Below are 27,568 nucleotides of genomic sequence, written 5' to 3'. Positions count from 1 at the left end.
TGAATGCCACTGAAATTATTTCAAACATTTTGATCTGGCACAAAATCTGCATGCAAATCTAAAGACATTCATGATAGAAAAAGAATACAGAAGTGGATTACTTGAACTCTTTCATCTTATTATGCATAACAGTCAATATCAATGCATTTACTTAAATACAAGGTAAGAAATATCTATTGTTTACTTGTTTCAGAAGATTATCTGCTGAAAGTGAGTGTGAGAGTGACTGCTAAGTGAAAATTTTCCTTATACATCCAATATAATTTTGTTACACTGGGATAGATTCCATCGTAATTTTGAATAGCACCCTTTCATATTTTAAATACAATATAAAATATACCAGAATGCACACATAAAGGTCCAGGAAATTTGTTCCATGTATTCCTCAATGAAATAAAAAGGCATGGTTCAGCCATTTTTGAGGTATTTTTAAACTCATTTGAATTTTTAGATTTCGCTCCATTAGGAAGAATGTTGACAATAACATTTCTTTTCATCTTACTTCACCTATATACATTAATATAAAAGTCATCACTTTGAGGTGCATCGTGGAGAGCACTCTATCAGATGGGACGTTAAACAGCAGACCCCTTGGCAGCATTTGTTTAGAGTAGGCAAATGCCAATGGTGGGTTTCTATCCAACCTTCAATTGAACAAGAAGTAAAATATATTTTGATGGACATGCTGTCTTCCCTAAAAACTTGATGATGCTAAAAAGGCAAGCAGATATGGATGCATCTAAATTGGGCAAGAAAAAGGCATGAAAGTAGAAATATTGAAATGAAAAAGAATTCATTTGAAGCAGATGTCTTTACTGATGCTATCACTGAAAATGCCAGATTTTTCCTCGATGTTATTAAACAATTCGACCGGCAAATGATTCATTTCTTGTTATTCACAGGCTCCAAAACAATATTGTTTAGTTAAGATCAAGGCATTTTATCATTTGTCAGGTCGATACTTTGTGTTTGTTTACTTACCATCATTAACCCTCCACTGTTTATCTAACATCTTTTCAATATTGGCTTTTAAAATACTCAGAAACTTCTCATTTTCTTTATGAGATTTTTCTATCACTGAATACAAAATGGTTGGTATTTTTGATAGTTCACCTCTAATCATTTTACCCTCTAGAGCCTGATATATTTTAAAATAGTTAAGATGTGATTTATTCACCAGCACACCAGATTTTTTGGCTGTATATTTTAGTACTAACTTGAACTCTGTTATAATGTTTAGTGCAAAACCCCTTGCTTCCAAAACAGGTATAGATTGATCTTCAGTAGAAATGCACTGTTGACCAGTAATTTTCCTGATAAATGTATCCAATAGAAGAAGGATACCATTCACATCCATTCCTTGACTTTTTATAGCTCCAGAACATTGAGAATTATTCATTTCTAGAGCAGGTTTGAAAGGGTAGTACATAAATAGAGGAATATCTTTAGCGACATCTATGATACTATGAGCAAAAATATTAATCCAAGATAATGACTGACTTGCTCCATTTCTAGCTTGATAATTATTTTCTCTATGATAGCCCATCTTGATACTTTCAAATGAATCATCTATTGCAGACATATTATCAAAATTTGGAACATCAATCTCTTTTGGCAATTGATTAGGTTTAATGCTACGGTGGCTACGGCGAACACCTTCTGATTTAAGATACTCCCCTAAACGAAAGTGACCCATTCTATTGGCGAAATTAAGAAGAGTATCACCATAATTGTCCCTAACATTAGCATTAGCCCCATTCTCTATAAGGTATTTTACTATATTTAATTTGCCATATTTTACAGCCAGGTACAGAGGAGTATGACCATCATTGTCCTTAGCATTAACATCAGCATTAGCTCCTTTTTTCTCAATAAGATATTTTATAACATCTTGATCACACTCACTTATTTGATCACATAGAGCAGCATGGTGCAGAAGGGTTAATCCATAATTGTCCCTCCCATTAATGCTAGCTCCTTGGTCTATAAGATATTTTACTACATCTAATTTACCATGTCTAGATCCAACAGTCATGTCCAAAGGAGTACGACCATTATTGTTCCTCTCATTAAAATTAGCTGCTTGATGTTCCACAAGATACTTTATTATATCTAAATTACCATGTTTAGCAGCCACATGTAGAGGAGTATTTCCATATTCACCTCTACTATTGATATTAGCTCCTTTTTCTATAAGATATTTCACAATATCTAAGTGATTGCGTTGAACAGCCACATGCAGGGAAGTATCACCCCACTTATCCCTCTCATTAAAATTAGCCCCTTTACCTTCTACAAGGTATTTTACTACATCTAATTTACCATATTTAGCAGCCAAATACAAAGGAGTATGGCCATTATTTTTCTTCTCATTAATATTAACTCCTTTTTCTATAAGATATTTTACCACGTCCAAATGACCATTTTCAGCAGCCTGATGCAGAGAAGTTTCACTGTATCCATTCCTATCATTAATATCAGCCTTTTCATTTATAAGGTATTTTACCACACCTAAGTGACCATTTGCAGCAGCCTCATGCAGAGGAGTATTGCCAGTTTCATCTCTACCATCAATATTAGCACCTTTTTCCAGAAGATATTTTACCACATTTAAGTGACCTCTTTGAGCAGCCTCATGGAGAGGCGTCTTATCCCACCTTGCCTTCTCATTAATACTAGCCCCTTCATGTATTAGATATTTTACTACATTTAAGTGACCATTTTCAGCAGCTTCATGCAGAGGAGTATTATCCCACCTTGCCCTCTCATTGATGTTAGCCCCTTTATATATGAGATATTTTACTATATCTAATCTACCATGGGGATCGAGATGGTGCGGGGGCTAGCGTACTGGCTTCCCACCCAGAGGGCCCGGGTTCAAATCCCGGCGGTGTTGAATATTTTTCAGAGGTATCTCGATCCCTGCTTGAGGTGCTTTGTGGAGGGCACTTTGAGTGAGTACGCCGTCCGTCGGATGGGACGTTAAGCCGCGGACCCCTTGGCGCCTTTCGTAAAGAGTAGGCTAATGCCGACGCCGGGTTTCTCTCCACCCTTCATCCTTTCCTATCCATCCCCTATGGCGCAAATGACCTCAGCTGTCGGTCGCCTCCCCTCAAAACTACTACTACTAATCTACCATTTCTAGCAGCCACATTCAGAAGAGTATTGTCATACATGTTCCTTCTATTAATATCAAAACCTTTATACACAAGATACCTCAATATGCCCAAGTACCCTCTTTCAGCAGCATCAAACATGTAAGTGCTGTTAGTAGCTCGTTTCTCCTCAATAAGGTATTTAGCTATGTCCACTTGATTAGTTACTTGCAAAGGAGTTTTTTCGTCATTGTCCTTGATATTAAAATCAGCACCTCTGTCATCTACGAGGTATTTAACTAACTCCAAGTAACCATTCTGTGCAGCTATATGTAAGGGTGTTGAACCATTAACAGTTCTCACGTTTATATTCGCACCATTATCAATCAAAGAGGACACCACTTCTTGGTTTCTATGCATAGCAGCAAGATGTAATCCTGTTAAGCCATCTTTTGTTTGTTCCTCTATAGCAGCTTCTTTTTCTAGAAGGCCTAATACAACATGCTTCTGACCAGTCACTGCTGCTAGATGCAATGGGGTAATATTGCCTTCCCCTGCCATATTTGCATCAGTACTATCAATCTCTAATAAAACTGAAACAACATTCTCTTTTTTAAGAGAAACTGCAAAATGTAAAGGTGTCCAATTATTAATTGATTGGGCATTAACATCAGTTTCATTTCGTGCAATTAGTAACTCAACTATTTCTAGATTCCCATACATTGATGCGAGATGAAGAGCTGTTAAATTACCTTGAGAACTAGCATTTATATCCACCTCATCACTCTCCAATAAAATTTCAACAATATCAAGATAATTATTCATAGATGACAAATGCAAAGGAGTTAACCCATAGTTCGACTTTGCATTTACATCAGTAGTATTGTCTGATATCAAGACTTGAACAACAGGAACACCACCCAAGACAGCACTATGTAAAGGAGTAAAACCTTCCTTATCTTTGGCATTAACCTCAATGGAATTTGTCCGCATTAGAGTTGTAACAGTGGATTCGTATCCTTTATAAGCAGCAATATGTAGAGGAGTCAACTCTTCCGAGTTGGTTTTTTCATTAACATCTGCACCATGCTCGATTAACAACTCAATGAATTTGTCATGCCCAGCTTCAGCAGCTATATGAATTGGAGTATAGCCATTCCCATCTTTTATGTTAATATCGGTAGAATTGTTATTCATTAAATAATCTTGAGCAAGTTGTGTATTGTCTCTTTGTGCAGCAGCATGAATTGTTCTTCTTCCTCTATCAAAAACTGCATCAACATCAGCACCATTGTTCATCAAGATATCCACTTCATTTATAGCTATATCCTTATTGAACCTTAATGCAGCATTGTAGAGATCCCTGTTAATATCCCTGAACCTTGTTTGATATTTATTCTCAATAACACCAACTAATTGAGGTTTATCACTGTTAAATTTTCTAAAAATAATCCTAGTCCTTCTTTTTGGGTCAACTGGTATTCTAAGAATTGGATTTGCTTCTCCACTGACTGTAAATGGATCAGACCATTTTCCAACTTTAGAGTAAGTACCATTGTTTCTATATTGTTCTGCATAACTAACCTTTGCTCCATCTTTCCATTTTCCAATAGGAGTACTTATTCCTTGTAAAAATTCAGGGTTTCCTGATAGTTTCCCAGGTTCATCTTCTATTATAGGCAATTCCATTTCCTCAAGCTTCTGTTTCATTTGAGCTAGTGACTCTATTCTCTCAGACAGAAGTCTGTATGAATTTTCTCCTGTGTACCTGATAAAATCTTTGTTTTTTACTGTACTTAATGTGCTAATTACATTATTAATTAAAGATTTATTATTATCACTACCTACAAGAGAAGACTTAATAAATTCCAATGAAAGACTGGTTGAATTTTCTCCAGCATTACTAATTAAGTCTTCGTTTCGTAATGAACCTAATGTGCTTGTTCCATTAGTAATTGAAGATGCATCATCACCACTACCCACAAGAGAGTGTTTGAAATCTCGAAAGCTAGTTAAAACTGAATCAAAGTACTCATTGTATTTGTCTATATCACCACTTTGATAATAATAATCAGCAAGATGAGAATACTTTTCAAGTAGAAAAAACATCACTGAAATATACACTTGAGTTCCATAGTACAGTGCATATAAGGCAGAAAATGCTGTTTTGTCATCAGCGTGCTGTGGAATAGCATACCCCTGGAAAATAATATCATGCAAAGGCAAACGTAGATCTCCTTTTGGAGTTCTAGAATCTTTTAAGTATAGTAAAATATTATTTTGCTCTTGAAGCTTAGCAACGTATTCATTTTGTGAGAGATAATTGAATCTTTCTTTTTCATCAGAAAAGTAATGGATAAAATTATCAAGCTTGGATAAAGTAGGCTCTATCCTTGAATATCTAATAGATTCAAAAATACAATTAAATCCTTGATGCATCTCAACTCTTGTCTTTTCTACAGCTGACAGAATTTCACTTACCATTTCAGAAACTTTCTTCAGTGCAATAAATTTTTTATCAATTTTTTCTTCAACATTCTTAACAGCATAATAGTTCTTGTTTATAGCATTGTAGTTTTCATTTATACTATCAAAAACCTTCTTAAAGTTTTCTTCAGATCTTCTATCTGATTCTATACCACTGATGATGCTTACAATACTTAGACCTATTCCAATTGGACCAAATAGATCAAAAGAACGCTTTGAACGACTGAGTAGATGAACACCATTTTCATCCAGAGAAACACTCGTGGCTTCATTTTTAACACTCAGCTTTTTTGGTCTTTTATATGAATTTTTAAGCTTTACATTAGACTGGTGAAAGTGAATAACACCATTGTCTGCAGTAGTATGGCTACTTTGATTCAAACCCATTTTTTCCTGACTCATTTATTATTAGAAATTGCCCTCAACAATCAATGTGCTTATTCTACCAAAATCTCTTACATTCCACAAGTTCATTGGCAATACACATCTGCCATAATTCACTGAGATGAGAGTAACCTTATAAGAAAAGAATGAAAGTGATATACCAGAAGAAAATGCTCTCAAGATTAAACAACTAAAACTACAAAATATTTGAATCACTAAAAATCAATCTACTCAAAACAAAAGATAAACATCATGAGCCAAAAATTGGCAAGCTTTTTCCAAATGGATCTTTATTTGAAAAGGAAGAAACAAATGGCACAGTTCACTAACCTTCATCCATTCACAAGCTGCTATTTCATGATCACATTTCTTTATTTCCTTAGACAGTGGGCTGAGACTCACTATGAAGTATAAATCAGAGCATCCAAATTGCAACCCAGTTTGAGTATGCCTATATGCAACAACAGTGTTGAAACTAGTTTTGACTGATGTCTCTTCAATTACCTCTCGGATTGCAGCATCAACAATATCTTCACCTATGTAAAGAGAAACAGAGATCCCAGGTTCAATCAAGACTTATAAGCCACAGATAATAAGCTCAATTGTACATTGGTGATAATGAATATGTGTGGTAAATGATCAAACATGTTTTATGGAATTGAATGAACTGTTGACTCAACCTCAGAAGTTAAGCAACGAAATTGCAGCAAGCATTGTAAATTTTATCCAGATAAGCCAAAGCTAAAGTGCTTATTATGGACATCGCAAAACTCAGGGCCACTTGCGCATTAGTTCAATTCCAGTGAACGATTCATTGCCGAAAAACTTGCCCGACGCGGGGGAGAAAGGCAGTGGCCGCAGTGCGTAAACGAGCGCCATCCGCGGCCGTTTTCCATCGTTAGCAATCATACTCCTTCCCTAACTGCGGTGCCGCATATTTCGAGGTAATACACATTAAAACTAGCAAAGGGAAATGGAAAAAATAACTAAGAGTGATTGCTCCACAGTGATATCAATATACCTAAATAAATAAAAGGCCGTTACGATAAATTACGCCTTGGCAAATCTCTTTTACCAAAACTATCATACTTTTAGAATTAAGCTTCTTCACTGAGTCACATTTCAACAGATACGATTATATCAAGTCGCCACATAGAGAATATTACGTATGTATCTTACAGCTCATAAAAATTAATAAAGATCAAAATAGCATGATAGAATTACTCTTAATTTTAATCCACATTGGGTTATTTCGCGCAAAAGAGAACGATAAAAATCTCTCACAGAAGTACACGGAGGGAAGAGTTCGCCCTTACGTGACTGAGAATAGGGCACTGTGCCCATGTAACGCTGAGCAAACTGGGGCGCAAGAGAATATTCTGTTCACCACGAAAGATTTTACAAGAACCATCCACCTCGTTTGAAAGACAGCCTACGATAAGTATGCACAAAAATATTTGTATATCATTACACACACACACACAATAAAAGCTTTCCAAGTAAGCGAATCGCTGCCGGTTAGGGTTCTTTCTTGGTACACCTTGCGAGCGATTACATTACTCGTCGTATTTTAATCTATTTAGTTTGAATCGGCTTTTTTAAAAGAAGAAAGACTTGATTTGAGTGGGTAGCAGGAGATTGTTTAGGGACCGCAAGTGACGAGAAGGGGGATCGGCAGAGTCTGTGGAGGGGGGTGGGACGAAAGAGGAGTAGAGAGGAGGAGCACGATGGAGTGTATATACGCAGTTGGCCGCCGTCGGTGGTTGGGAAATGTAGGTTAAGCGCTCCTCAAGAAGCTTGATTGGGACAGGACATGAGTGGAGATAGGGGTGGGAGAGAAAATGGCAGGGTAGGAATACCACGGCAAAGGGTTTCCACGAGCTGTCTTAGTGTTTAAGGAGTCAGATGAGGTGCGGAAAGGGATCCGTGGATGCAAGCCCACCTTAGCGTCATTTCGCGAGTTTTGGAATGGGGATAATCATGATGTCGTTATGCCCTATTGACAAGTTCGATTAAGTACCTCATCTTCCACCCTATTGGGTCAGGAGTTTGCTTTCGTCGAAAACTACCTCACGGAAATTAGCAACTCCCCTGGGAATGTATGGGTGAAATTAGTCTTCACGTTAAGCGCTTACGGGTATGTCTGAATGTGGGCGCATTCAAGATAGAAATTTTCGCGCAAAAACTTTTTAAACCGCCGGCTCTGCCTTTCAGGATCGCTCCGTGGGCTAATTTTTTCGGCGGAGTAGAAAAGAACAGAATGAAAACTGGTAGTATGGATCTCCAAAAAGAGTGGAAGTTTAGGATATTGGGTAGGATTGGGATCCTACACCAGCATGATTACCTATGTTACCACGGCATCTACAAGTCATCACTACGGTGCGAGTGGCAGATGATGGCTTCACACTAGGCATGCATCATTCAATGTATACGTCGTTTTTTAATTGACTTAAGTAGAAGAGTTTAATTCAAATGATGAAAACAGGTTTACATTAAGCTTTAAATACACTAATATATCTTATGAAAGTTTCAGGTAAAACTTCACGCATGCGAGACGAGCTCCAACGTGCTACGTGTTATAACATAATATTGTTAAAGCCAGAGAGTTTGGCTTAAACAGCTTACGCTAGAGGAAAACGGAAAACATTGAGAAGGTACACTAAAGCTTAACTGAGGGACTGACGACTTACAGTTAGATAGACCGAACACGAAGGTGGATGAAATCTGATTGGGCAGAATTAAATCTTATGCTGGCTTTCGAAGCTATTGTAGCTCCAATATGAGAGGAATTTCTTTTTAAAAAGTGTAATGCGTAGTTTCGATGCATTTATAAGAATTCAGTTAAATCTATACCTTTGTCTACAGGTTTCATCACCCACTAACTTCATTCATGGGAGCTCTGAGAATAAACATACACTGCTTCATTTTTCAGAGATGCATTCATGAGATGGGTAACCATTTGGGGTTGATTTTTGGCATTCCGCGGTCGAGACTCACCATTATTATGTCACTCGCGCTTTGCAAACATCTGACGTCAACTAAAAATTATCATTAAAATCTCTAAGTATGCACTGATAAAAGTTCTACCAACGAACTGTCGGATCAATTAAAAGTGTATTATTTTCCAGAGTTGTATAATATGAAACGCGACCGAATAATGAGTCCGGAGGTTTTTTAAAACACGCCCATGCACTGTACCTGAAGATGATACATGCTCACAACGAAACACGTTGTGCGTAATATAACTGTGCCCTTCCAAAAATTTTAGAAATCCCTGTAAATCACAGCTGAGTAGAAAACGGCGGTGGACCACAGGATTCCTCGGTCTTTGTTTCGATCTACAGCGTAGTCTGCGCGCTCGCGTGCGTTAGTGATCTCGATATAAGCGTACGTGATCGCTCTGCCTGTCCTCCACTGAAGGTTGTATGCGGGTGGATGATGGATGCTGCTGGATTCCGAGAAGCGAGACTACAGGACCACTTTGTGAATACTCATTCCTGCAAACATGTATATCGCTTTAGGTTTTTATTAATCTAATCCCCTGGAATCACCACAGGCAACTTTCACGCCCTGCTTAAAATAACTTCACTTCCACAAGGTCATCGCTATTTTATACCCTGGCGTAGTTCTGGTTTAGAGCCTAGTAGGTAAACAATTCAGTTCCCTCTTTGCCTCGACATATACCTCGGTGAGATACGATTTATTTCAAAGACACAGGGTAATTGTATTGAGGTCTGCTGAAATAATGTTGCGAAGATGCTATGTTGCACGAAAGTGCAATAAACTAGTATGTTTTATATTATCTTGTGACATTATGATTCAGCTAAAATTATGGACACTTATCTAAATTGCAGGGTCTTTACTATTTACAATGAAATATCAATAGGTGCGATATCTTTTCGTCATGTTTGCGGTATTTAAGATATACACGTGCATGTACACGAGGATAAAGAAACTCTTAAACCATAAACACGGTAATCAACCCGAAGGTCGGTATGGTAGGTGATGGTAGAGTTCACCCAGTACTAAGCCCTACCCGGAAAATAAGTGTACTGAGCTCAGGAAAAAAAATGTATTACACTTTTACATATCTTAAGCTAATATTCCTCAAAATAGGACCCTTGTGAGTCGATACACTTGTTCCAGCGGCGTTCCCATTCCTGGAACGCTGCCGCGAAGGCATCATCGGGAACCTCTCGAAGACTCGTCGTCGACCTCTTCTCTGCCCTCCACGAACATCTTGTGCCACCAAAAGATTATGTTTCTGGACATGGCTGACTCCCCGTAAGCCTGGTTAATCATACCGACAGTTTCGGTAGACGATTTCCCAAGCTTTACCGCAAATTTGATGGAATAACGCTGCTCCAAAAACTTCGGCATCGCGTTCCGTGACGTGGGTCGAGCGTGGAGGTTCGCGTTAACAGAGCTCCTCACTACACCACAGCTCAGAGCCGACTGCCTTTTTCAGCGTCGCTTGCCAACATACCCCCCTCCAATCGCAGCCCGTCAGAGCGGTGCTGGGCGCGCCTGGAGCGGCGGGAAAAAATCAGTAGTCAGTACACTTATTTTCCGGACGAACCCTGAATACGGCGTGTGAAATTCACACATCAGGGTAGGGGGGCCAGTTCCTTTCCCTGTGCCGGTTATGGTTTCCCAGGAAGATCTGTAACCCGAAAAATCACATAGCTAGGGTGGAGCTGCAGGTGCCCTGAGTGCCTTGCCCGGGAATCGAACCCGGGCCCCTCCGGTCAGCAGTCCAACGCTCTACCACTCGCTCCACTTTTAAAGCAACTATTATGAACAATTAATATTTAACGGTTTTCTCTAACTTAGAAGCTTTATGTATTTTCATTTATTCAGTGCAACAGTAAATCACTCATGAATGAGAATATATGAGTGAATAAATAACTAATGCACAAAACATAGACACACAAAATAAATATCAGCAGGTTTTTAAATTTTTGGGGTATGCACAACCACCATCTTCAGAAGGAAGGAATGAAATACAGCGTTAGTGATCAGCTAGGTACAAGACCTGGGATGTGGCTCTCACAGCAAAATGCCATTTAAAGCTGCAGTCAGTACTTTATTTTGTAAACATGCAGTCTGCTGAGCCTAATAAATGGTACTGCGTGAGCTATTTGCCTAAATCACACAGGATGTGAATTTGAAAGTCTTATATTAAATATTAAACTGTTTTCAGAAGGCTTGTAAATGGCTAGTTGAAAAATGGCCCCTGATTGACTTCAGCCCCTTCCACGGTACGTAAGACAAATATGTTGTGGCTTTTGTGGATTTTCTGTAGCGGAGCCAGTTCCATGGTTTTCCAGGAAGATATGATGTCGAAAAAATAACACAGCTCAGGTAAAACTCAGGGGGCCTAGAGGTATGCCTAAGAATCGAATCCGGGTCCTACAGTCAGTAGCCCAACACACTCCCCCTGAACTTAACACATCCCTAGCATACCAACAATGATGCTAATCACTTTAGCAAATTAAGGCTTTAATAATACTACTTTTTAGAAACTATTGATAAAACTATCAATATTTTATTAATGGAGTTTATAGTTTATTATAGTGTCACTTTCATCTTTGTTCAAAACTTATTTGAGGACTCATTAATCATGCTGTTATTGAACAATACATAATCATTCTTTAATTTTTTGTCATCTTGCAGACATTTATAAACAAATACAGAATGTGGCTTTGGCATTCACACATTCAACTTTCCAATAAGAGTAGGGCATTTTTACATTAATTAATTTATTAAATGGACAGCAATTTATATAATAAGAGCTTTATTTAAAACTAAATAGAAAATTAATTGGTAGCATATCTTAGCTTACCTGGCTCCACATACCCTCCTGGCAATTTCCAATTTGGCCTCTCGAAAAATTTCTCGCGTACCACTAATATTTCATCATCAGCATTCACCACAATGGCACCAACACCAACCATTGTGTGAGAGTAACGTGGAATGTTACACATATCATCAATATCTGGCAGCCATTTACACATCATTACATAATCTGGCTTGGCATGATGAAATTCAAATCCATTCTAAAACATACAAGCCAAAAAGCAATATTGATATCAAGAGCATCATGAAGAATAATCTTACTACCACTTCATTTTTGTTATTTACAAAATAACAAAAGTTTAAATTAAAACATTATGCATCATTTTCAAGGCACTAACCAATTATAATTTTATCAGCCATATCTATTATAATAATGAACTGTTGTCGGCTCACTTGGTGATACTTATTAACACCATCTGGCATTGAAAAAATCACTAAATATTGACTAACCACCTCAGAAAATGAAGAAGCTTTTCTTTCTCATTTTGTACAATTCTCACAAAATCTTTATCCTGAACATCTTAATGGCTTTACCTAATATCTATCTCTAAATCTCCTTTTATCAAAGATTCAGAAGTGCAGTGAACTCTCAATTATCCAGGATGCATAATGAAGCACTGATGATCCAAAAACAACAATACTCGAAAGTCAAAAAATGCATAATAATATTAATATAATTCAGAGGTAAATGCCATGTGAAAATACTATTTAGCAATGCGCATTAGTTTTGATTCATGCACTAAGTTGAAAATCAATGAATAATTTGGAATGGCCATTATTCAAAATAAGATTAAGCTCACGACTGCAGCTTATCAAATTTGATTTTCATACTGTGCTAAAAATGTTCATTAGTGAAAACACTTGTTTCCAGAAGATGAATCCTCTCCACAATTCACCTTGAAGGAGAATGATATGCGATCATTCAAGACTTAGTTTTAATTGCTCTTAGATGAACTAAACAACAAATTGCAATACTTCAATAATTATCTCTTCATTTTGGTACTGTTATTGAAACAAAGAATGGATTACAAATGTTGGCAGAACATTAGTGAGTTTGTTTTAATTTTGTTTTGGAGAGGATAGCTTGATAATGAAGTACACAGGGTATTAATATATAAGATTTGACCTATTGAGACACCTAATGATTTTGAACTTCATGAATTTTCCATCCATGAGTTAAGCACTAATAGCACAAAATATTTCCTTGATAACATATATTGAGTTGGAGGTCAAAGGTATTAATTCATGGTATATGATTATTTCTTTCACATTTATCTTGGATACGCTAATTTCTAAATGCTTCATATTTCTATTGGGGGCACGAGTATACATGGTTTACTTTATGAGTAAACTGGGCATCAAACACTGGAATACATTACACAGAATGTGTGAAGCATAATTCGTTGTTTATTACCTGTGCCAGGATAGGGACCCAGTCAGCATGCCTAAGAAACACTTTAAACCAAACCCCTCTCACTTGACTCTTTTTCCACCTATTCAGTGATTCTGGAATGGTCAGTGACAAATATTAATGACGACTAATGCACTAGGGGACAGGAATGCAAAATAATAAACAGGTTTCTTAAAAATTAATAGCAATACTTAAGTAAACCATCATCCAGCATTAGCTTAAATACATAAACAAATACACGATTGAAGCTAACCAAGAAGTGTAGGCAGTAAGTTGGAAATGGAACAAGGCTCTTCATTTGACGATACAGTGATACCCTGATAACGGTCTTTGGTTCCCTTGAAAACTTCACCTTCCTCGGATGAATTATCCATTATAGAAATCTGTCTTCGGGATATTTTCCATAAATATGTGTACTCCTAAAATGAAATTCAAACATGTTGGTGGCTTTAAATAACACTAATTCTATTATAGAAAACTGTACTCACAAATGTGGTGACTTTCTGAGATGCTTGTTTAAAGAATGTTGTGAAACACTGTGACAAACATTTGAACATGTCTTAAAGAAGGTGCAATTGTAATCACAAACCAACGCGATAGGCAAATACTTCATTTATATTATGGATGCCACCATTTAAGCGGGATAACAGGATAAACTATTATTCGCAAATAGATAACATCAGGGTAGTGACCAAAAGTAGGACACCAGCTCTTTTCTGGCGAGTGTAGTAGTAACACACACACGTTCCATATTTATTGGGTTCATTAACCACAATCCAAACCGTTTGTTGTGAAATCTTGCTTCCGCATGAATCAAATGAACGTTCAATAATATAGGTACTCATGGCTTTCAGAACCTCTCAAACAATTACGGGCGAAATACATAATTAGCATCATATCCTAACTATGGGTACGTACAGTGCGACTTTATTTTTCTTTTCCATAGACAGCAATCCGGTATAACCGTGATTCACGAAGCGCATACAACAACCACCATGACTACTCAACTTTGTAGCAGAAGACACCCTTATGATAAACAATTACCGTCGCGCCAACGCGCTGATTTCCGTAATGAAAAAAGCATCGAAAATCTAAAAATATTGAGCGCGAAGATGAATTCTTGTATGACAAGATAATGCTTTCTTAAGTCCATACACTTCTTGTATAGGATAATAATGTAAATCTTGTGATTTAAATATAAATAAATTTCATAAATTTACGTTGGGCATAGTCCATGGGATTTACTAATATAAGGGCTTAATATAAAAGTAAAGTAAACAAAGAAAATAAAATAGTTTTTTTCACAAATAGAATTTACGCCATATATTGTGGAGTAAAAGGAACAAGAATACAAATATCGTACATATTATAAGAAAAAATCAAAACATATCCTCAACATTTTATATTAGTATTTTCAATCGAATATAACGTTTTGGATATCAGGTATGTTGAAATTACATTCTTGAATTTGGTTGTGGTTATTGTCCTGATATTTTTCTGGTAAGTTGCCGATTAAAAGTGTGAATGTCAGATAATTAAATTGCCAACAACATATGTGTAGCTTGTATTATGAATTTTTATTGCACTCTAGACCTAGTGGGACGCAAATGAAGCTGTTCCTTAAAATACATCAAAGTATAAATAATAAAATAACTATTAATTAATTGATATTCTATCATGTGAGGTAGGTTTTGCAAGTACACAGTCCGAAAATAATTATATTTTTTAGCTTATCTAATAAGACACTACCTGGCATGCCATACCACGGCATATCAGGTCTTCAATTCCACATGCTATCTATCGCCCTTCATTCCGTCAGAAATGGTTACCCATTTCCCCTGCCTACCTTGCCATCCTAGCGTTCTATCTTTGATCGATCTTCAACTTCCAACCCCAATTTAAATTCCCATCCACCCTTCCTGCCTCATCTTCAGTATTTTTTTCCTTCTGCTATTATATTTGTTCTATTCTTTTTCAAGTCCACAAAAACCTCCAATATATCATCGGCTTCACTAAGGAAAATTCCATCCCATACTAAATCATGCTCCATATCAAAGTTTTAACAAATCTTTTCTCTACATTCATTCTTTATTGAGCATCGTAGTTTTCAGTTTGATTGGTTAGCTTCGTCATTTTGTGAACAATAATTTCCCCTCTTAAACTTAATACCTAATCTAGATTATCTCTTTCCGTGAATTTCATTTCTCTTGATAAAAGTTTAGCGCTACAAAAAAGGTGGGGTCAATTTCACTTTCCTCATGTCGCATATCCTGTAAAATAATTTCTATTTGGTTTAAAGCTTTAGCAGTCTCCATAATATTTAATTGAGAGCATGCGCTTTACTATGTGCGTTCACGTGTTACGCATTATTCCCTATGGCTGAAGTCGGAGAAGTTTGAATTGAATTTGTGTTATGGACCTTTGCCTGATCATATACACTAATTTTACAACTTGAGATTTCACGCAGTCATCGAAAATATTCTTCCATGACGCAGCAATAATTCTCTAGGGGACGTGTTTACATTGTAGCTACGGAGTTGATTGAGAGAAAACGATACTTCATACTTAAATATATGGCGAATGTTTTATAAACCTCTGTAAACTAAATAGAGACCAGTTCTTTAAGAGTGGGACTAATATTACTTTACCCCACCCATGTTTATAAACATTTGTAGGTAGCATTTGATGTTAGTAAACAGTTTCGTAACGGGTGCAAAGATAACTACTAACATATAATTTGCTAATCCTAGGTTTAGAATCTGCCCAAAGTCTATCAGATAAAACTGATAACTTGGAAGGCCAAATAGCTACTATAAAAGATTGTTTTCACAAAGCATCATGGTCAGAACAAGTACGCATCCTTCATTTTCTCTTGATGAAGATCCGTGGTATCGAAAGTCTTCAACATTTACTATTGCGTTTTAAATCTTTTGTAACAAGGGATGTTATTCACGTACTAACATGGTAAGTAGTGAATTTCAATTGCACTTTTAAATAGTTGCATTTTAATTCAGATTAGCATATGACTCCAGTAACTGTCGCAGCATCTCCCAGAGTTCTTTGATGATGATGATTTTTAACTTTTGTTGAGTGAAAAATGGATTGAGTTATTATTATTTTTGTTTATATATGCAAATTCCCCATTTAGATGGTTTCTAGAGCCGCCACTGCGGAGGGATCGTCACTTCCGTTCCCAATGAAATGCTTTCCAAGATGAAAACGCAATATGGTTTCAATTCAATATATTAAAATTCCAGAAATATATTGCATGAAAATAATTTTAATTGTCGTATTAAGTTATCAGCCCTTCACTGATCTGTGATACCTCGGCAGCTAGCCGTTCTAACAGAGCTCCTCAAAGGCGATCGACAGTTTTTTTGTTAATACACACAATTAAAACAGGATTTTGAGAACGGCAAGCAATGTGGAGGGTCGATAGCGTCACCAGAGTCGAAATAGCACATTTTCACTGATTTTGGGGAATACCAAGGAAAGATTCGTACACAAAATGACCAATGTATACCTCTTTACTTCACAGGGCACTTTGAAGATCGATCAAATTATTTACTTTGGAAATTGTCGGTGGTTTGCGGATTTTTGGTCAGTTTGGCGGCATTTAAATTCCTCGAGGCGGTTCTAAAAAATTAATGATAAATGACGAACGTTTCAAGCAGCAGTGGGGATCCGAAACGTGCTCAATCTTTCCACTCTTTTTAGTCACTTTCCCTTTGTACAAACACAAGCGCAGTGCAATAAGAGGACGAACCTTAAGCACTATGAATCGGCGCGAATAGGCTGGATCCCACTTGCTTGCGTAAAATCAAGGTTCATACTGTGCGGAAAAATGAAGAGAAAAGTCATTCAACCTTCTGACTGCAAATAGCTAAGTCAAAGCCGCGATCTGGCATCTAAAATCCACGCAGTGGACCCATTGTATCCAAGGGTGGTCAACAACTTTTGTTGACGCCTCTCCTTAATAAAAATATTTCAGACGTCTTCCTGAGGAACGTTCAAAATATTTTGACAGCTTTAAAAATTAGGCAAATACTGGCGCTTATCAGTGGTCAATAAATCCTTAAAATGAATTTTAGGAATAAAGATACATTGTGTGAGATGAGGTATACCTGTAGAAGTACAGCGGTGGTGTCTCTGGTGGGCAGGCTGCCATTAATAATAATATTTTTTCTAATTTCAATTAATTCTCAGTAGTCTAACACCCTTAGTGCCTCGATGCACTCATTATTTTTCCACCCAAAGAGCATTGGATATCCTCCTCAGAGATTCGAGGGAATTCCTGAAATATTGCCCAATACAAAAAAGGCTACACTAGTTGGTGGAATCCCTCAAAACTCTCTCGGGAAAATCCAACTTTGAAAGGATGATCATGTAGTAACCATAGGAAGTAGCTGCAAACCATTTATAACAAATTTTCGGAATGAATTAAATTTTGCAATCTCATTAATGCTTTTGTTTTCTTGACTTGACCATAGCATTTACTGCCAGAATGCCATCTATAAATAGTTTCTTTCTTAAAATTTCCAGTAATTCAAATTCAAGTGTACATAAACGATCTCCAATTGATGGATATCGCATACCAAGATTGTCAGAAAAATGCAGCCTGGCAATATTTGATGAATTAGAAGATCAAAAGCTCATAGAAACAATTGCAAGTAAGGCATAATATTAAAGATATAGAATTTCTGAGAGGATTAGTTTTTCATTAATCTACTTAAGTATCACACTTGCTGCTTACATTTGAGAGAAAGAACATGGATACATTTGAATATTTTTTGCACTATGCAAACAGAAATTCCCCATAAATTAATTAATAAATCTGACCAGAAAATTTAATATTCTCCCAATATTATTGCAACTACAGCATGAAGATATCTACCTTCCAAATGAATTCCCATGAGATTATATATATAAACATAATTTTACCAATAGTTCCAATCTATATATGAAGGATCATCAACTATAAGTGTTTGATAGTTGAGGTAATGAACCCATTACTTTTTTGACACATGAGCTAAGCATCATTAAAAGCTGTAAAGTGACAAAATATTCAAGTTATGCATGTAAATATTTATTAATGGGATTAAAACTTTTCCAAAAAGAAAGGCCACAATTGTAAAAAAACATTTACAAAAGGGTACAAATTACATAAAGATATATACTTGTAATTGAGAATTAAAATATGATTTAGAATTTAAGAAGAATCTTGATTTGCAAAGCATGAAAGACATTTCAGATGGTATACAGGTATGCATGCATACCTAGTTAGATTAACCATTATAGACAAAAGATCAATATTAAATAATATTCAAAATTAAAAAATGGAAACAACATAAGAAATATAGTATTTGTTACACGCCAGACGATGGTTCAAAATGATAAATGGTGTTAGTAGTCATTAAATAGACCTTGTGGCTCCGGTTAAGACAATTTATCCAGTGGGCAACTAATTGACATGTAGAGATATCCACATGGCAATAATTAGCATTCTAAAATTCTTCAAGCATTTTTTATAACATTTTTTAAAGGGATCCTGGTGAGATAGAAAATAGATCAATATAATCACAACCATTGGCATTTCTCATAATCTGCCTTAGAGGCGAGTAGTAAGTGTAATTTTGTGCATGATCCCTAATATCATAGAGTGCTTCAAACCTCATGTCATATGAAGGTACTCTAAAAGATAATCGCACTTAGAGGAGTTCTAAGGAATCAATTTCATACGTTTATGCAAGGATGGAAGATTTAGTTGAGGTAACACTTCATGATAACTATAAAGATCTTTGTGAAAATTGAATTGTGTGAAATTGTGCACAAATTTCCTTTGAGGATATCCGATTGTAGGAATATCAAGCTTGTAGTAAGATGACCAAACAGTATTCACAGACATTTCAATCATCATTTCAACAGTAAAGAAGACTAATATTGGAAAGTGGCTGTGTTCCTCTTGAAACAGTAACTTGAAAGAGAATGCACGGCAAGGTATTAAGAGTTTCATTTTTTAGAGTTATGATTAAGAGTTATAACACTTATACATAATAGCTCCGTCCTAGCATGTGAATTTGCTTTCAATTGTTTGCACTATTTCTCACTTGCATTTCATTGGGAAGATAAAAAGCAATGGTAAAAAGAAAAATATAATCATAGCAAGGTTAATTAGACAAACAGCCTGTTGACAATATATATATATTTAGTATTTCAAAGTAGCATTTACCATAAGGAAATCAAATAATTAATGATCAAGGATGGTGGTTGAATTTTTTGCCAAGAACTGGCAAACAGCTGAATGTACAGATGCATTGTCATGGTGAAGGATCCATCCACCATGTTCGGTTAAAATAGTGTGCACTCTTGATTTTCCTCAAGTCAGTTCATCAGCTATCATTCGGACGGTTTTTTGACTATCGGTAAAGACAAGGGACCGCACTCAATGTTGTTGTCAACACAGGTGTTTGAAGGTCGTCCCAGCCTTGCATCATCCTTGGTGTCTTTTTGGCCGTCTTTAAAATGCTCAATCCGCTTGAAAATGGATGTTTTCTTCATAGCATTATCACCGTAAACAGCTGTCAATATTTCAGTAATTTCTTGATAACTTTTACTGTTTTTCACCAAAAACTTGATGTTGATTTGTTGCTCCGTGATTTTGTCAAAATCCATTTTTGACAAACAGTAAAAACAAGGATGACAGAAACTAACCTAACTGACACCATATGCTCAGCTCGACAATCCACCAAGCACAGATGGTTCATTGGGTCTCAGGCAACTAGCGCCACTAGTGGGCGGGGCAATAGTCCATGTCATGGACTCCAGATTGCAATATTCACGTCTATTTTGGGCAGACCACGCATTAATACTGTCTTAAGCCCACACGTCCCTTATATTATCTGCACAACTCAAAAATGTTTTCGTCCAAAAGGGATCATCGTTTTGGGAAAAAATATGCTTCAACTTGCACGTATCTTTCTCACCTCTAAATTGGCAAAAAGTAGCTGGTGCAAAGTGATAGTAGGGGAAATGGCAAATGAGGTATGGGGAAAATTGGAGATAGGAATGAAAATTGTTGAAAAATTCATAAATTTCGTTCAATTTGTAAATGATCAACCTTTAGCTAGCCAGCCAGCCAAAGGGTTACAATCATTGCTGAGCACATTAGAAAATCAGTGTGATACGTATGGGATGAGAATCAATGTTAAAAAATACAGTTCATAAGGTATTTTAGAAACAGGAAGGCTAAGGTAAACAGAAATAGGAGGGCAAACACTAGTGCAGGTGGAGCAGTGTACCTAACTTGGAAGTGTTTTGGAACATGATGGTCAACTTAAGAGGTACAAAGAAAAAGAATTGAATTAGGCAAAGAGGCTTTCACAAGGAGGAAAGAATTAATAACAGATATGCTAGGTAAAGATGTTACGAAAAGTATCATTGAAAATTTAATATGGAGCATGGTTTTGTATGGAGTGGAAACATGGTCTTTCAAGCAAAAGGATAGTTAAAAATTGGAGGCTTTTGAAGCATGGGCGTGAAGAAGGATGAAAAAGGTGAACTTGGCTGATAAGAAAACAAACGAGATATGGTAGGGGGAGGATGGAGTATTATTGGAAGAAATTTTAAGGAGAAAGAATCAAATTCCCCTTCAATGTAGAGGGTTTTGACTGTCGATTGGATATTGAAGACTGTGATAGAGGGGAGTACTTGTGGCAACCAAGAAAGGGATAGGAATGGTAAATAGTATAGTAAAACAATATAGGTATATCAAACTGCATGAAGAGAGGAAGGATGTATGTAGAATTTAAGAGGGGCTTACTGCATGTCAAGTTGTGTTTTGTTATCAGAGGCAGAGAAATATATCATTGCACTCTTCCTTGAGTTAATCTGTGTTCACTCCTAACCTCCCTTAATTGAATTTTGATGGATCATACATCATAGCTAATTTAATACTTCACAACATTTAAAACCTTGTCTTGGAAATATGATATTTGCTTTGATTTTATAATGAGTACACAGTCACACTAACTACTTTATTATTCATTAATTTGGTCTTTGCAATAATTCACTAATCACTACATGACAGTGACCTATTTTCCTGAAAGGCTACATTATTACTAGCCAATATTTCACTATTTTCAGCAACCTGAAGTAGCAAAAGCAAAAAACCTCTTCAATGCCATTAGATATTCAACCTCAAAAGTTTATTCCTGGTATTAATATACATTTGACTGTATAACTGGCTGTCAACTCAATTGAAATTGGAGTGTATTGCAAATATCAAGAATAGGGTATATACCCAGTAACTTGCTAAACCACTTTACTCAATTGATGAATTCTTCTGTAACAACCTTCCGCACATTTAACAATTAATGCTTATATATTAAGTAATATTTATATTGACAGCATTTAATACAGTTGTACCATTTATCAAAATGAATGAAGTATAATAATATTTCTATAATCATGGACAATTCAAAAATTTAAGGGAAGGAAATGGATCTCATCCATTAATTCCTCAATGATTGGTTATTTTTTTCCAGAAAACAATATAGCTTCTTATCTTCATCATTTATGGAATAGCTTTTCATTTAGTCCATGAAGTTAATCAAACCTTAGACTTTAACATTGATGCCACCAATCTCAATAGGTTTGATTGTCCTCTGCAGTGAAAATGTGGTTTTTAACTTCCACAAATTGGCAGTCATGATACTCCACAAAAGAATCGAAGAAAAATTGAAAATAATGGCTGCACATTTAGCAAAAGAGGTGGAAAAAATTAAAGCTGCAAATTTACTTGCCGAACAGAAAAAAAAACTCCAATTGGATAATGACCACAACAACAAACAAGAGAAATCTTCCACGTCAAAGAAAATGAAACAAAGTCCAGAGCATCGAAATGTTGACAAAAAGTCAGAAAAGAGTGGGAAAGCTATAGAAAGGAAAGGAGAATCAAAAATAAAAAACGAAAGGTCATCCAAGAAACACCAAATGAGTAAGGGTATAAATAATGATGAAAGGATTCTGAGGAAGAAATACAAAGTTCCACAGGCACCAGAAGAAACAAATGACTGGTTGATGAGTGTACCCTTGTGGGCCAATAGCTTGATTCTATCAAATGCTATTACAAATAAAAAGGTAAGCATGTGCATACATATAAATCTGTATGCATACATATGAATACCATATTGGTCATTTCGTATTAGTCATTGGTCATTTATATTAGAAATTAAAAAATAGTGATTTATTTGGCTTCTCTAACAATTTATTGAAAGAAATAGTCAAATTTATTGCCTTGCCAATATGTGAACTTAATTGCAGACTGCTAAATGAAGGTATATTCCCATATATTTTAAGTAATGCCAAATTCTATCACTATTCAAAGAAAATCACAAAATGAGCCTGAAAATTATAGGCCCATAGCCAAGTTCCTTATCTATCTAAAATCTTTGAACCTCCAATAAAAGAGCAATTGGTGGCCTATTTTGAAACTATATTAGCCCCTAGTCAATATAGTTGCAGATCTGGGTCATCAATAACCAAGGCTGTACAAGAAATGATAAATATAATTGATCAAGCTTTTGAAAACAATTTTTGGCTATGGTTTCAAGCATTCTAACATAAGCCTTAGGTATAGTATCCCATGATATCCTTTCGTAAAAATTGCATTGAAAAGGCATGAGAGGTCCTATATCATACAAGGTGTCCAGTAACTTAACACTTAGGCAAAAGCAACCATCCTGTCACATTAATAAATCCAATGCTTTGTCCATTAAACCTACAATTTTATATGCAGATGGCATCACACTTTCATACACACTTAAGAATTACAAGGAAACATCAGAAGAGATGCCAAAGAAATCCAATGAATAGATTAGAGATATGAGTAGTTTGTGAATGACACAAAAATCAACATGATAGGGTTAAGAGAAGTAAATAATCTGGGCAAGTAAATTAAATTGTTATGCTTTTACCTAGATAAAAAGCTGTCTTGGTTAGCCATGTGAAAATCACTTGGTCACTAGCACAAAGCTAAGCACTGATTCTTACTCTAACAACACATTTTATTACAAAGTTTTTCATAAAAAGGCAGTTTGCCCTTAAAACCCCAAGCATGCCGCACTCTTGAAATGTTTCACCACCAGCCCAGTCATACTGTATATCTATACTCAAAGCCAAAAAAGACTCCCATAATGCACTGGCAGAGTAAAAAGGCTTCTTGGATTTAGTCCTCTGTTCAAACAAGTTGGTCCACATAGTTGTTATGGCATAAGCCACAGTGGGTATTTAAAAGCAGGCTTCACCTCTCTGAACACCAAACAAGTCACCCGTTGACCATTTTCCGCATTACTTAACATAAACAACCGGTTAGCAAATAGAATCGTAGCCTCTAAGTCTCCTCCCAATGTTTAGGAATGGGAATTTCGCTCTTGGCTTCCACGAAGCTTCTGGTAATCTGCTAGTTACCCCATACCCGTAAGATTTTATGTTTATACTTATCTTGGGATAATTAAGACTCATATCCTTCCAATAATATGAGGTCTAGAATTTCATACCCTACCATTTTTGCTGTCTTAGACAAACATTTACTATTTTTTATCCTTAAAATACCAAAATCAACTTTTCTGCTCTTTGAATCACTTAATTCTTTCTATTATATCTCACAAATATTTACCACATTACACAAAATAATCTACTTATACAATATTATTCCAACATTTATACTCACTATCCAGGATCACCCCTAGATCTGTTGATTCTCATACAGCTGTACTATACTGCATTGCAGAATAGAGGAGAATATGTACTCTGACATCTCTAATGATTCCAAATACCTTTTCCATGAATTCCTTGCTCACATTTTTCTCCATGAAAAAATGGAGACAAGGTAACATTTTCACATCCGTCCTAAATGAAGGATAATTCAAGTATTTGAACCTACCACGTACCTCCCATATATGGTATAAAAACAACATACCACTCTGCAGATTTTTATCCAACATTACCCATCATACCTTTATGTGGACTTTATATCATATGGTACATCTGTTATGCATACACACACACTACAAATAAAGTTGTTCAAACTATGTGAACCTATATGCAACCAATATAGACACTTAAGCATAATTAAATCTTTCAGTGCTTTTGGTGTAAATATTTTCCTTTTATAAACATCCTTTAGTTATCTTGGAAATGTGCAAGTTGCATTTTTTATGATTTGTGCTCCTCTTGTACACATTTTAGGATGAAGATAACATCAGTAAAGTGAATGACTATTGGAAATACCTGGTAACACTTACAAAAAATGAGAAAGAATCAAGACAAATGATAAACAGAGCAATCAAGAATTTCCTCGTAGTTACAAAATTTACAACTACTGTACATGATTAAAAAAATTAAAATTTTTCTAATTCCCAAGGTTTAATACGAGAAACTTAATCAGAAAATTTTATTTTTTCACAGCAATAATATTGGCAATGATAGAATTTCATTTTAAACTAATAAGTACATTAAACCTTGTCTTTAAACATGATTGCTATCTTAGATAAAAACAGACCCCTAATGATGTAAGTTAAACACATGGTTAGTCCAAATCCAGGGAAGATTTCATTGCATTCAGAAAAAATAAATTAGTCTAAATTTTAAAAAATTCCCAATTGTGAGTTAGCCTATCAGATTAAAGTTAGACAACAAGTGAGTTTATATTGCACTCAACCAAATTTTGGATTACATTTAAATTTAGTGAGAATATTAAACAAAGAATAGTTTAGATGATGTAATTTGTTTAAAGAGTGTCAATAAATTACGCTAAGGAGTCAACATTTTTAATAGGTTATACAGGCATGAAAATTCTACCTACCTTTAAAATCCATGAAGTTCACATTTTGGTGACTCTCGAGACAACAATGAAGAATTGAATTTATCTTGATAATTAAATACCCATTTTTTTCCCTTTCCTGGGGCATCACAGTATGTATTATTTTTGCAGCCATGACTGAGACAGCAAGCTCTCCTGTTGAAACCTATACAGGACCATTTTTGAATTAGAATTAGATCATTTTTCATACCATATCTAGCCTCACCCTTCAGCTCACTCATCATTTTGTTGCAGCTTCAAGATTCCAGACTGTGAAGTAATAGCAGATTGGAAGGCAATATGGTACAGTACCCATACTCTACCCTACACAACAATGGGGCACCTATCCCTCCCCTCATGCTTTAGGGTATTTGAGTCCAGCCCCTATCCACCCTCATCACCGAGAGCCATCTAGATAATGAAGAGCTCTCCTGTGTATGTACTGCACGGCAGACTGAGTTTTGTGTTAATGGTTTCACAATAGAAGGATATCACAGCATCAGCACTGGTTGTACGAGACTTCGAACCATTTGTAAATACCTCATCAAAATCCAAATTCAAGGTTTCCCAAATTCGTAACTGGTACTCAGCTGCAGCCGTGAGGTATTTCACGGATGTGATAATCAGTGTTTGGCACTGGCTGTGGGATCTTCCAATAGGGATAGTCCAAGTATCCTGCTGGATATACTTTGGGACACAGGAAACCAGAGGCTTTGATAAAATTATGAAAACCATTACTAGGAGCAAATTGAGTAGTTTCAAGTGTGACGTGGTGGAATTCAGACATAATAAAGAATGGATAGGAACATTTTCCACAAGATAAGATTTATTGTAAGACCAGTTTTTGATGTTTTACATTATCTTCAAGTATACTAAGAGGCCTCGATGCCCTTGACCATATTTTAAAAAGATCTAAAGACACCAATATTAGAAATATCATTACAATATACTCAATCATTGATAAAATTTTACTGCAGTTGCACTATATGGTGTCCTTTCGGTTTACACGGGAGGTGCACCTTATTCTGGATACATGTAACCCTGATTTCAATTAATGAAATCCCAGGCCTTTGCAATAGGTGTTGGGGTTTTGAGTAGAATGGTACCTCATTGGATTAGATCAGATTGTCCTGGTAGCCCTTCTTGATGGAGATGTTCTTTATGGTTGCGAGTTCTAATTCAAAATTTCTATTGGACATCAGGATGCTGGTTAATCTATGTATCATGGAACAGAAACTGGATAACCTGTGGGAAATTGGATAATTGGAACTGGAAGGAATTGCATGACCTGTATAGGTAGGTTACCAGTAAATTGAAATCATGTTTCTGTATCTGATTACATTGTAAGGTCTAAGAAATTATTCTACCCTCTACTCTGTGTTAATTTGATGGAATTTTGTCATGAAATCAAAATTCCCAAGAATATATCTAGCAAAAGCCATTAATGCTACGTCAGACTTTTAATGCCAGAGAAATAACCCACAGATTTTCAGGGGGATTTCTTTCATTGAAAATGCTGAAGCTGTGATGGATCAGGCTAACAATGGTTAAAACGCATTAATTTGTAAATTTATAGCAACTTCACAAAAGAGCTCGCACAACAGTGATAGTGTCATGATGTTCCCCATATGCCTTGGCAATTGTCTAGCAGCATCAAATCTGGATGAGGTGCTTTGACTGATTCCTGCTCAGACAATGCCAAAACCTCTCCAAGCCAGGGTGTTCTCCATCATGGGCATTCCTACGCAGGATCATTAGCATGGACTTAATTGGCAAGTGGCCTTGCAAACAAATCACGATGATGCATCTCTAGGCTTGGTCACCTCCAATACAGGTATTATCAACAAACCCTCCCCTATGCATTCCAACATTGTGGGAAAAAGTCACTATACACACAGAGATCAATATTATGAGTGAGGCATTCCCTGCTTTGGTCAACCTGTATAGTTCATGTCACCCCTTAGCCATAACATGGTAGGATCCACCTGCTCAGGTGGATCCTACCTATATCTCTTCTTGGCCCCACTCACTATGCAAGTATCCTACCACTATTAACTCCTCCAAGACCAATTTCTAAGATCAAGTTCATCCTAATGACTGGCTGCAAATATGAGCCATAATTAACTTCTCAAAGTATTATTCTTCTCTAACAAACCTCTAACCCTCATCACTATATTGTCCTACTCTACAGAAAAGTGCCAAATTTCTAGACCCAGACTTACGGGCTCACCTCATAATTAAATCAGGCATAAATAAGCACAGATTTTAATTTCCAAGGCCAAAACCAAACAGGATATATTTTTTTTGTTAAAAGTCTCTTGGTTGGAGGCAGCTGATCACCTAGTAGTGGCACCCCAATAGTTATACCAGATGACTGGCTATGGATTTCCAACAGCCATCTGTGTACACTAAAATATGGAGATGAAGAGTATTAAGTTCCCTAGTTCACAACAGTCATCAATAGCCAGGTTG

The 27,568-nt window shown here is 36.1% G+C and overlaps 1 protein-coding gene across 1 annotated transcript; it reads right to left on the bottom strand.

Moving 5' to 3' along the window:
• Positions 1 to 693: 693 nt before the first annotated feature.
• LOC139690449 (alpha-latrotoxin-Lg1a-like) lies at positions 694 to 13,977 on the bottom strand. Its single transcript, XM_071587902.1, has 9 exons — positions 13,725 to 13,977; positions 13,490 to 13,655; positions 13,240 to 13,331; positions 11,812 to 12,025; positions 6,297 to 6,502; positions 6,002 to 6,098; positions 5,577 to 5,761; positions 3,091 to 5,294; positions 694 to 2,813 (listed from the first exon to the last, which is right to left on the bottom strand). Exons 1-9 carry the CDS (start codon positions 13,791 to 13,793, stop codon positions 974 to 976), a joined length of 5,073 nt encoding a protein of 1,690 aa, XP_071444003.1. The 5' UTR covers positions 13,794 to 13,977; the 3' UTR covers positions 694 to 973.
• Between the last annotated feature and the right edge of the window lie 13,591 nt (positions 13,978 to 27,568).

This window comes from Hetaerina americana, unplaced genomic scaffold (genome assembly GCF_022747635.1).
Source record: "Hetaerina americana unplaced genomic scaffold, ioHetAmer1.1.p SCAF_3, whole genome shotgun sequence".
NCBI classification, from domain to species: domain Eukaryota; kingdom Metazoa; phylum Arthropoda; class Insecta; order Odonata; family Calopterygidae; genus Hetaerina; species Hetaerina americana.
Note: the sequence above shows the minus strand (reverse complement) of the source record. Positions and strands in the feature narration are given on the sequence as shown.

What these genes read in the sequence shown, in the direction of transcription:
- LOC139690449 (XM_071587902.1), bottom strand. Translation starts at nt 13,793, where the DNA reads ATGTTCAAATGTTTGTCACAGTGTTTCACAACATTCTTTAAACAAGCA. An exon ending in GGGTCCCTATCCTGGCACAG is followed by an intron (nt 12,026 to 13,239) that starts GTAATAAACAAC and finishes TGTATGTTTTAG; the next exon opens with AATGGATTTGAATTTCATCA. An exon ending in AGGAGGGTATGTGGAGCCAG is followed by an intron (nt 6,503 to 11,811) that starts GTAAGCTAAGAT and finishes CTCTTTACATAG; the next exon opens with GTGAAGATATTGTTGATGCT.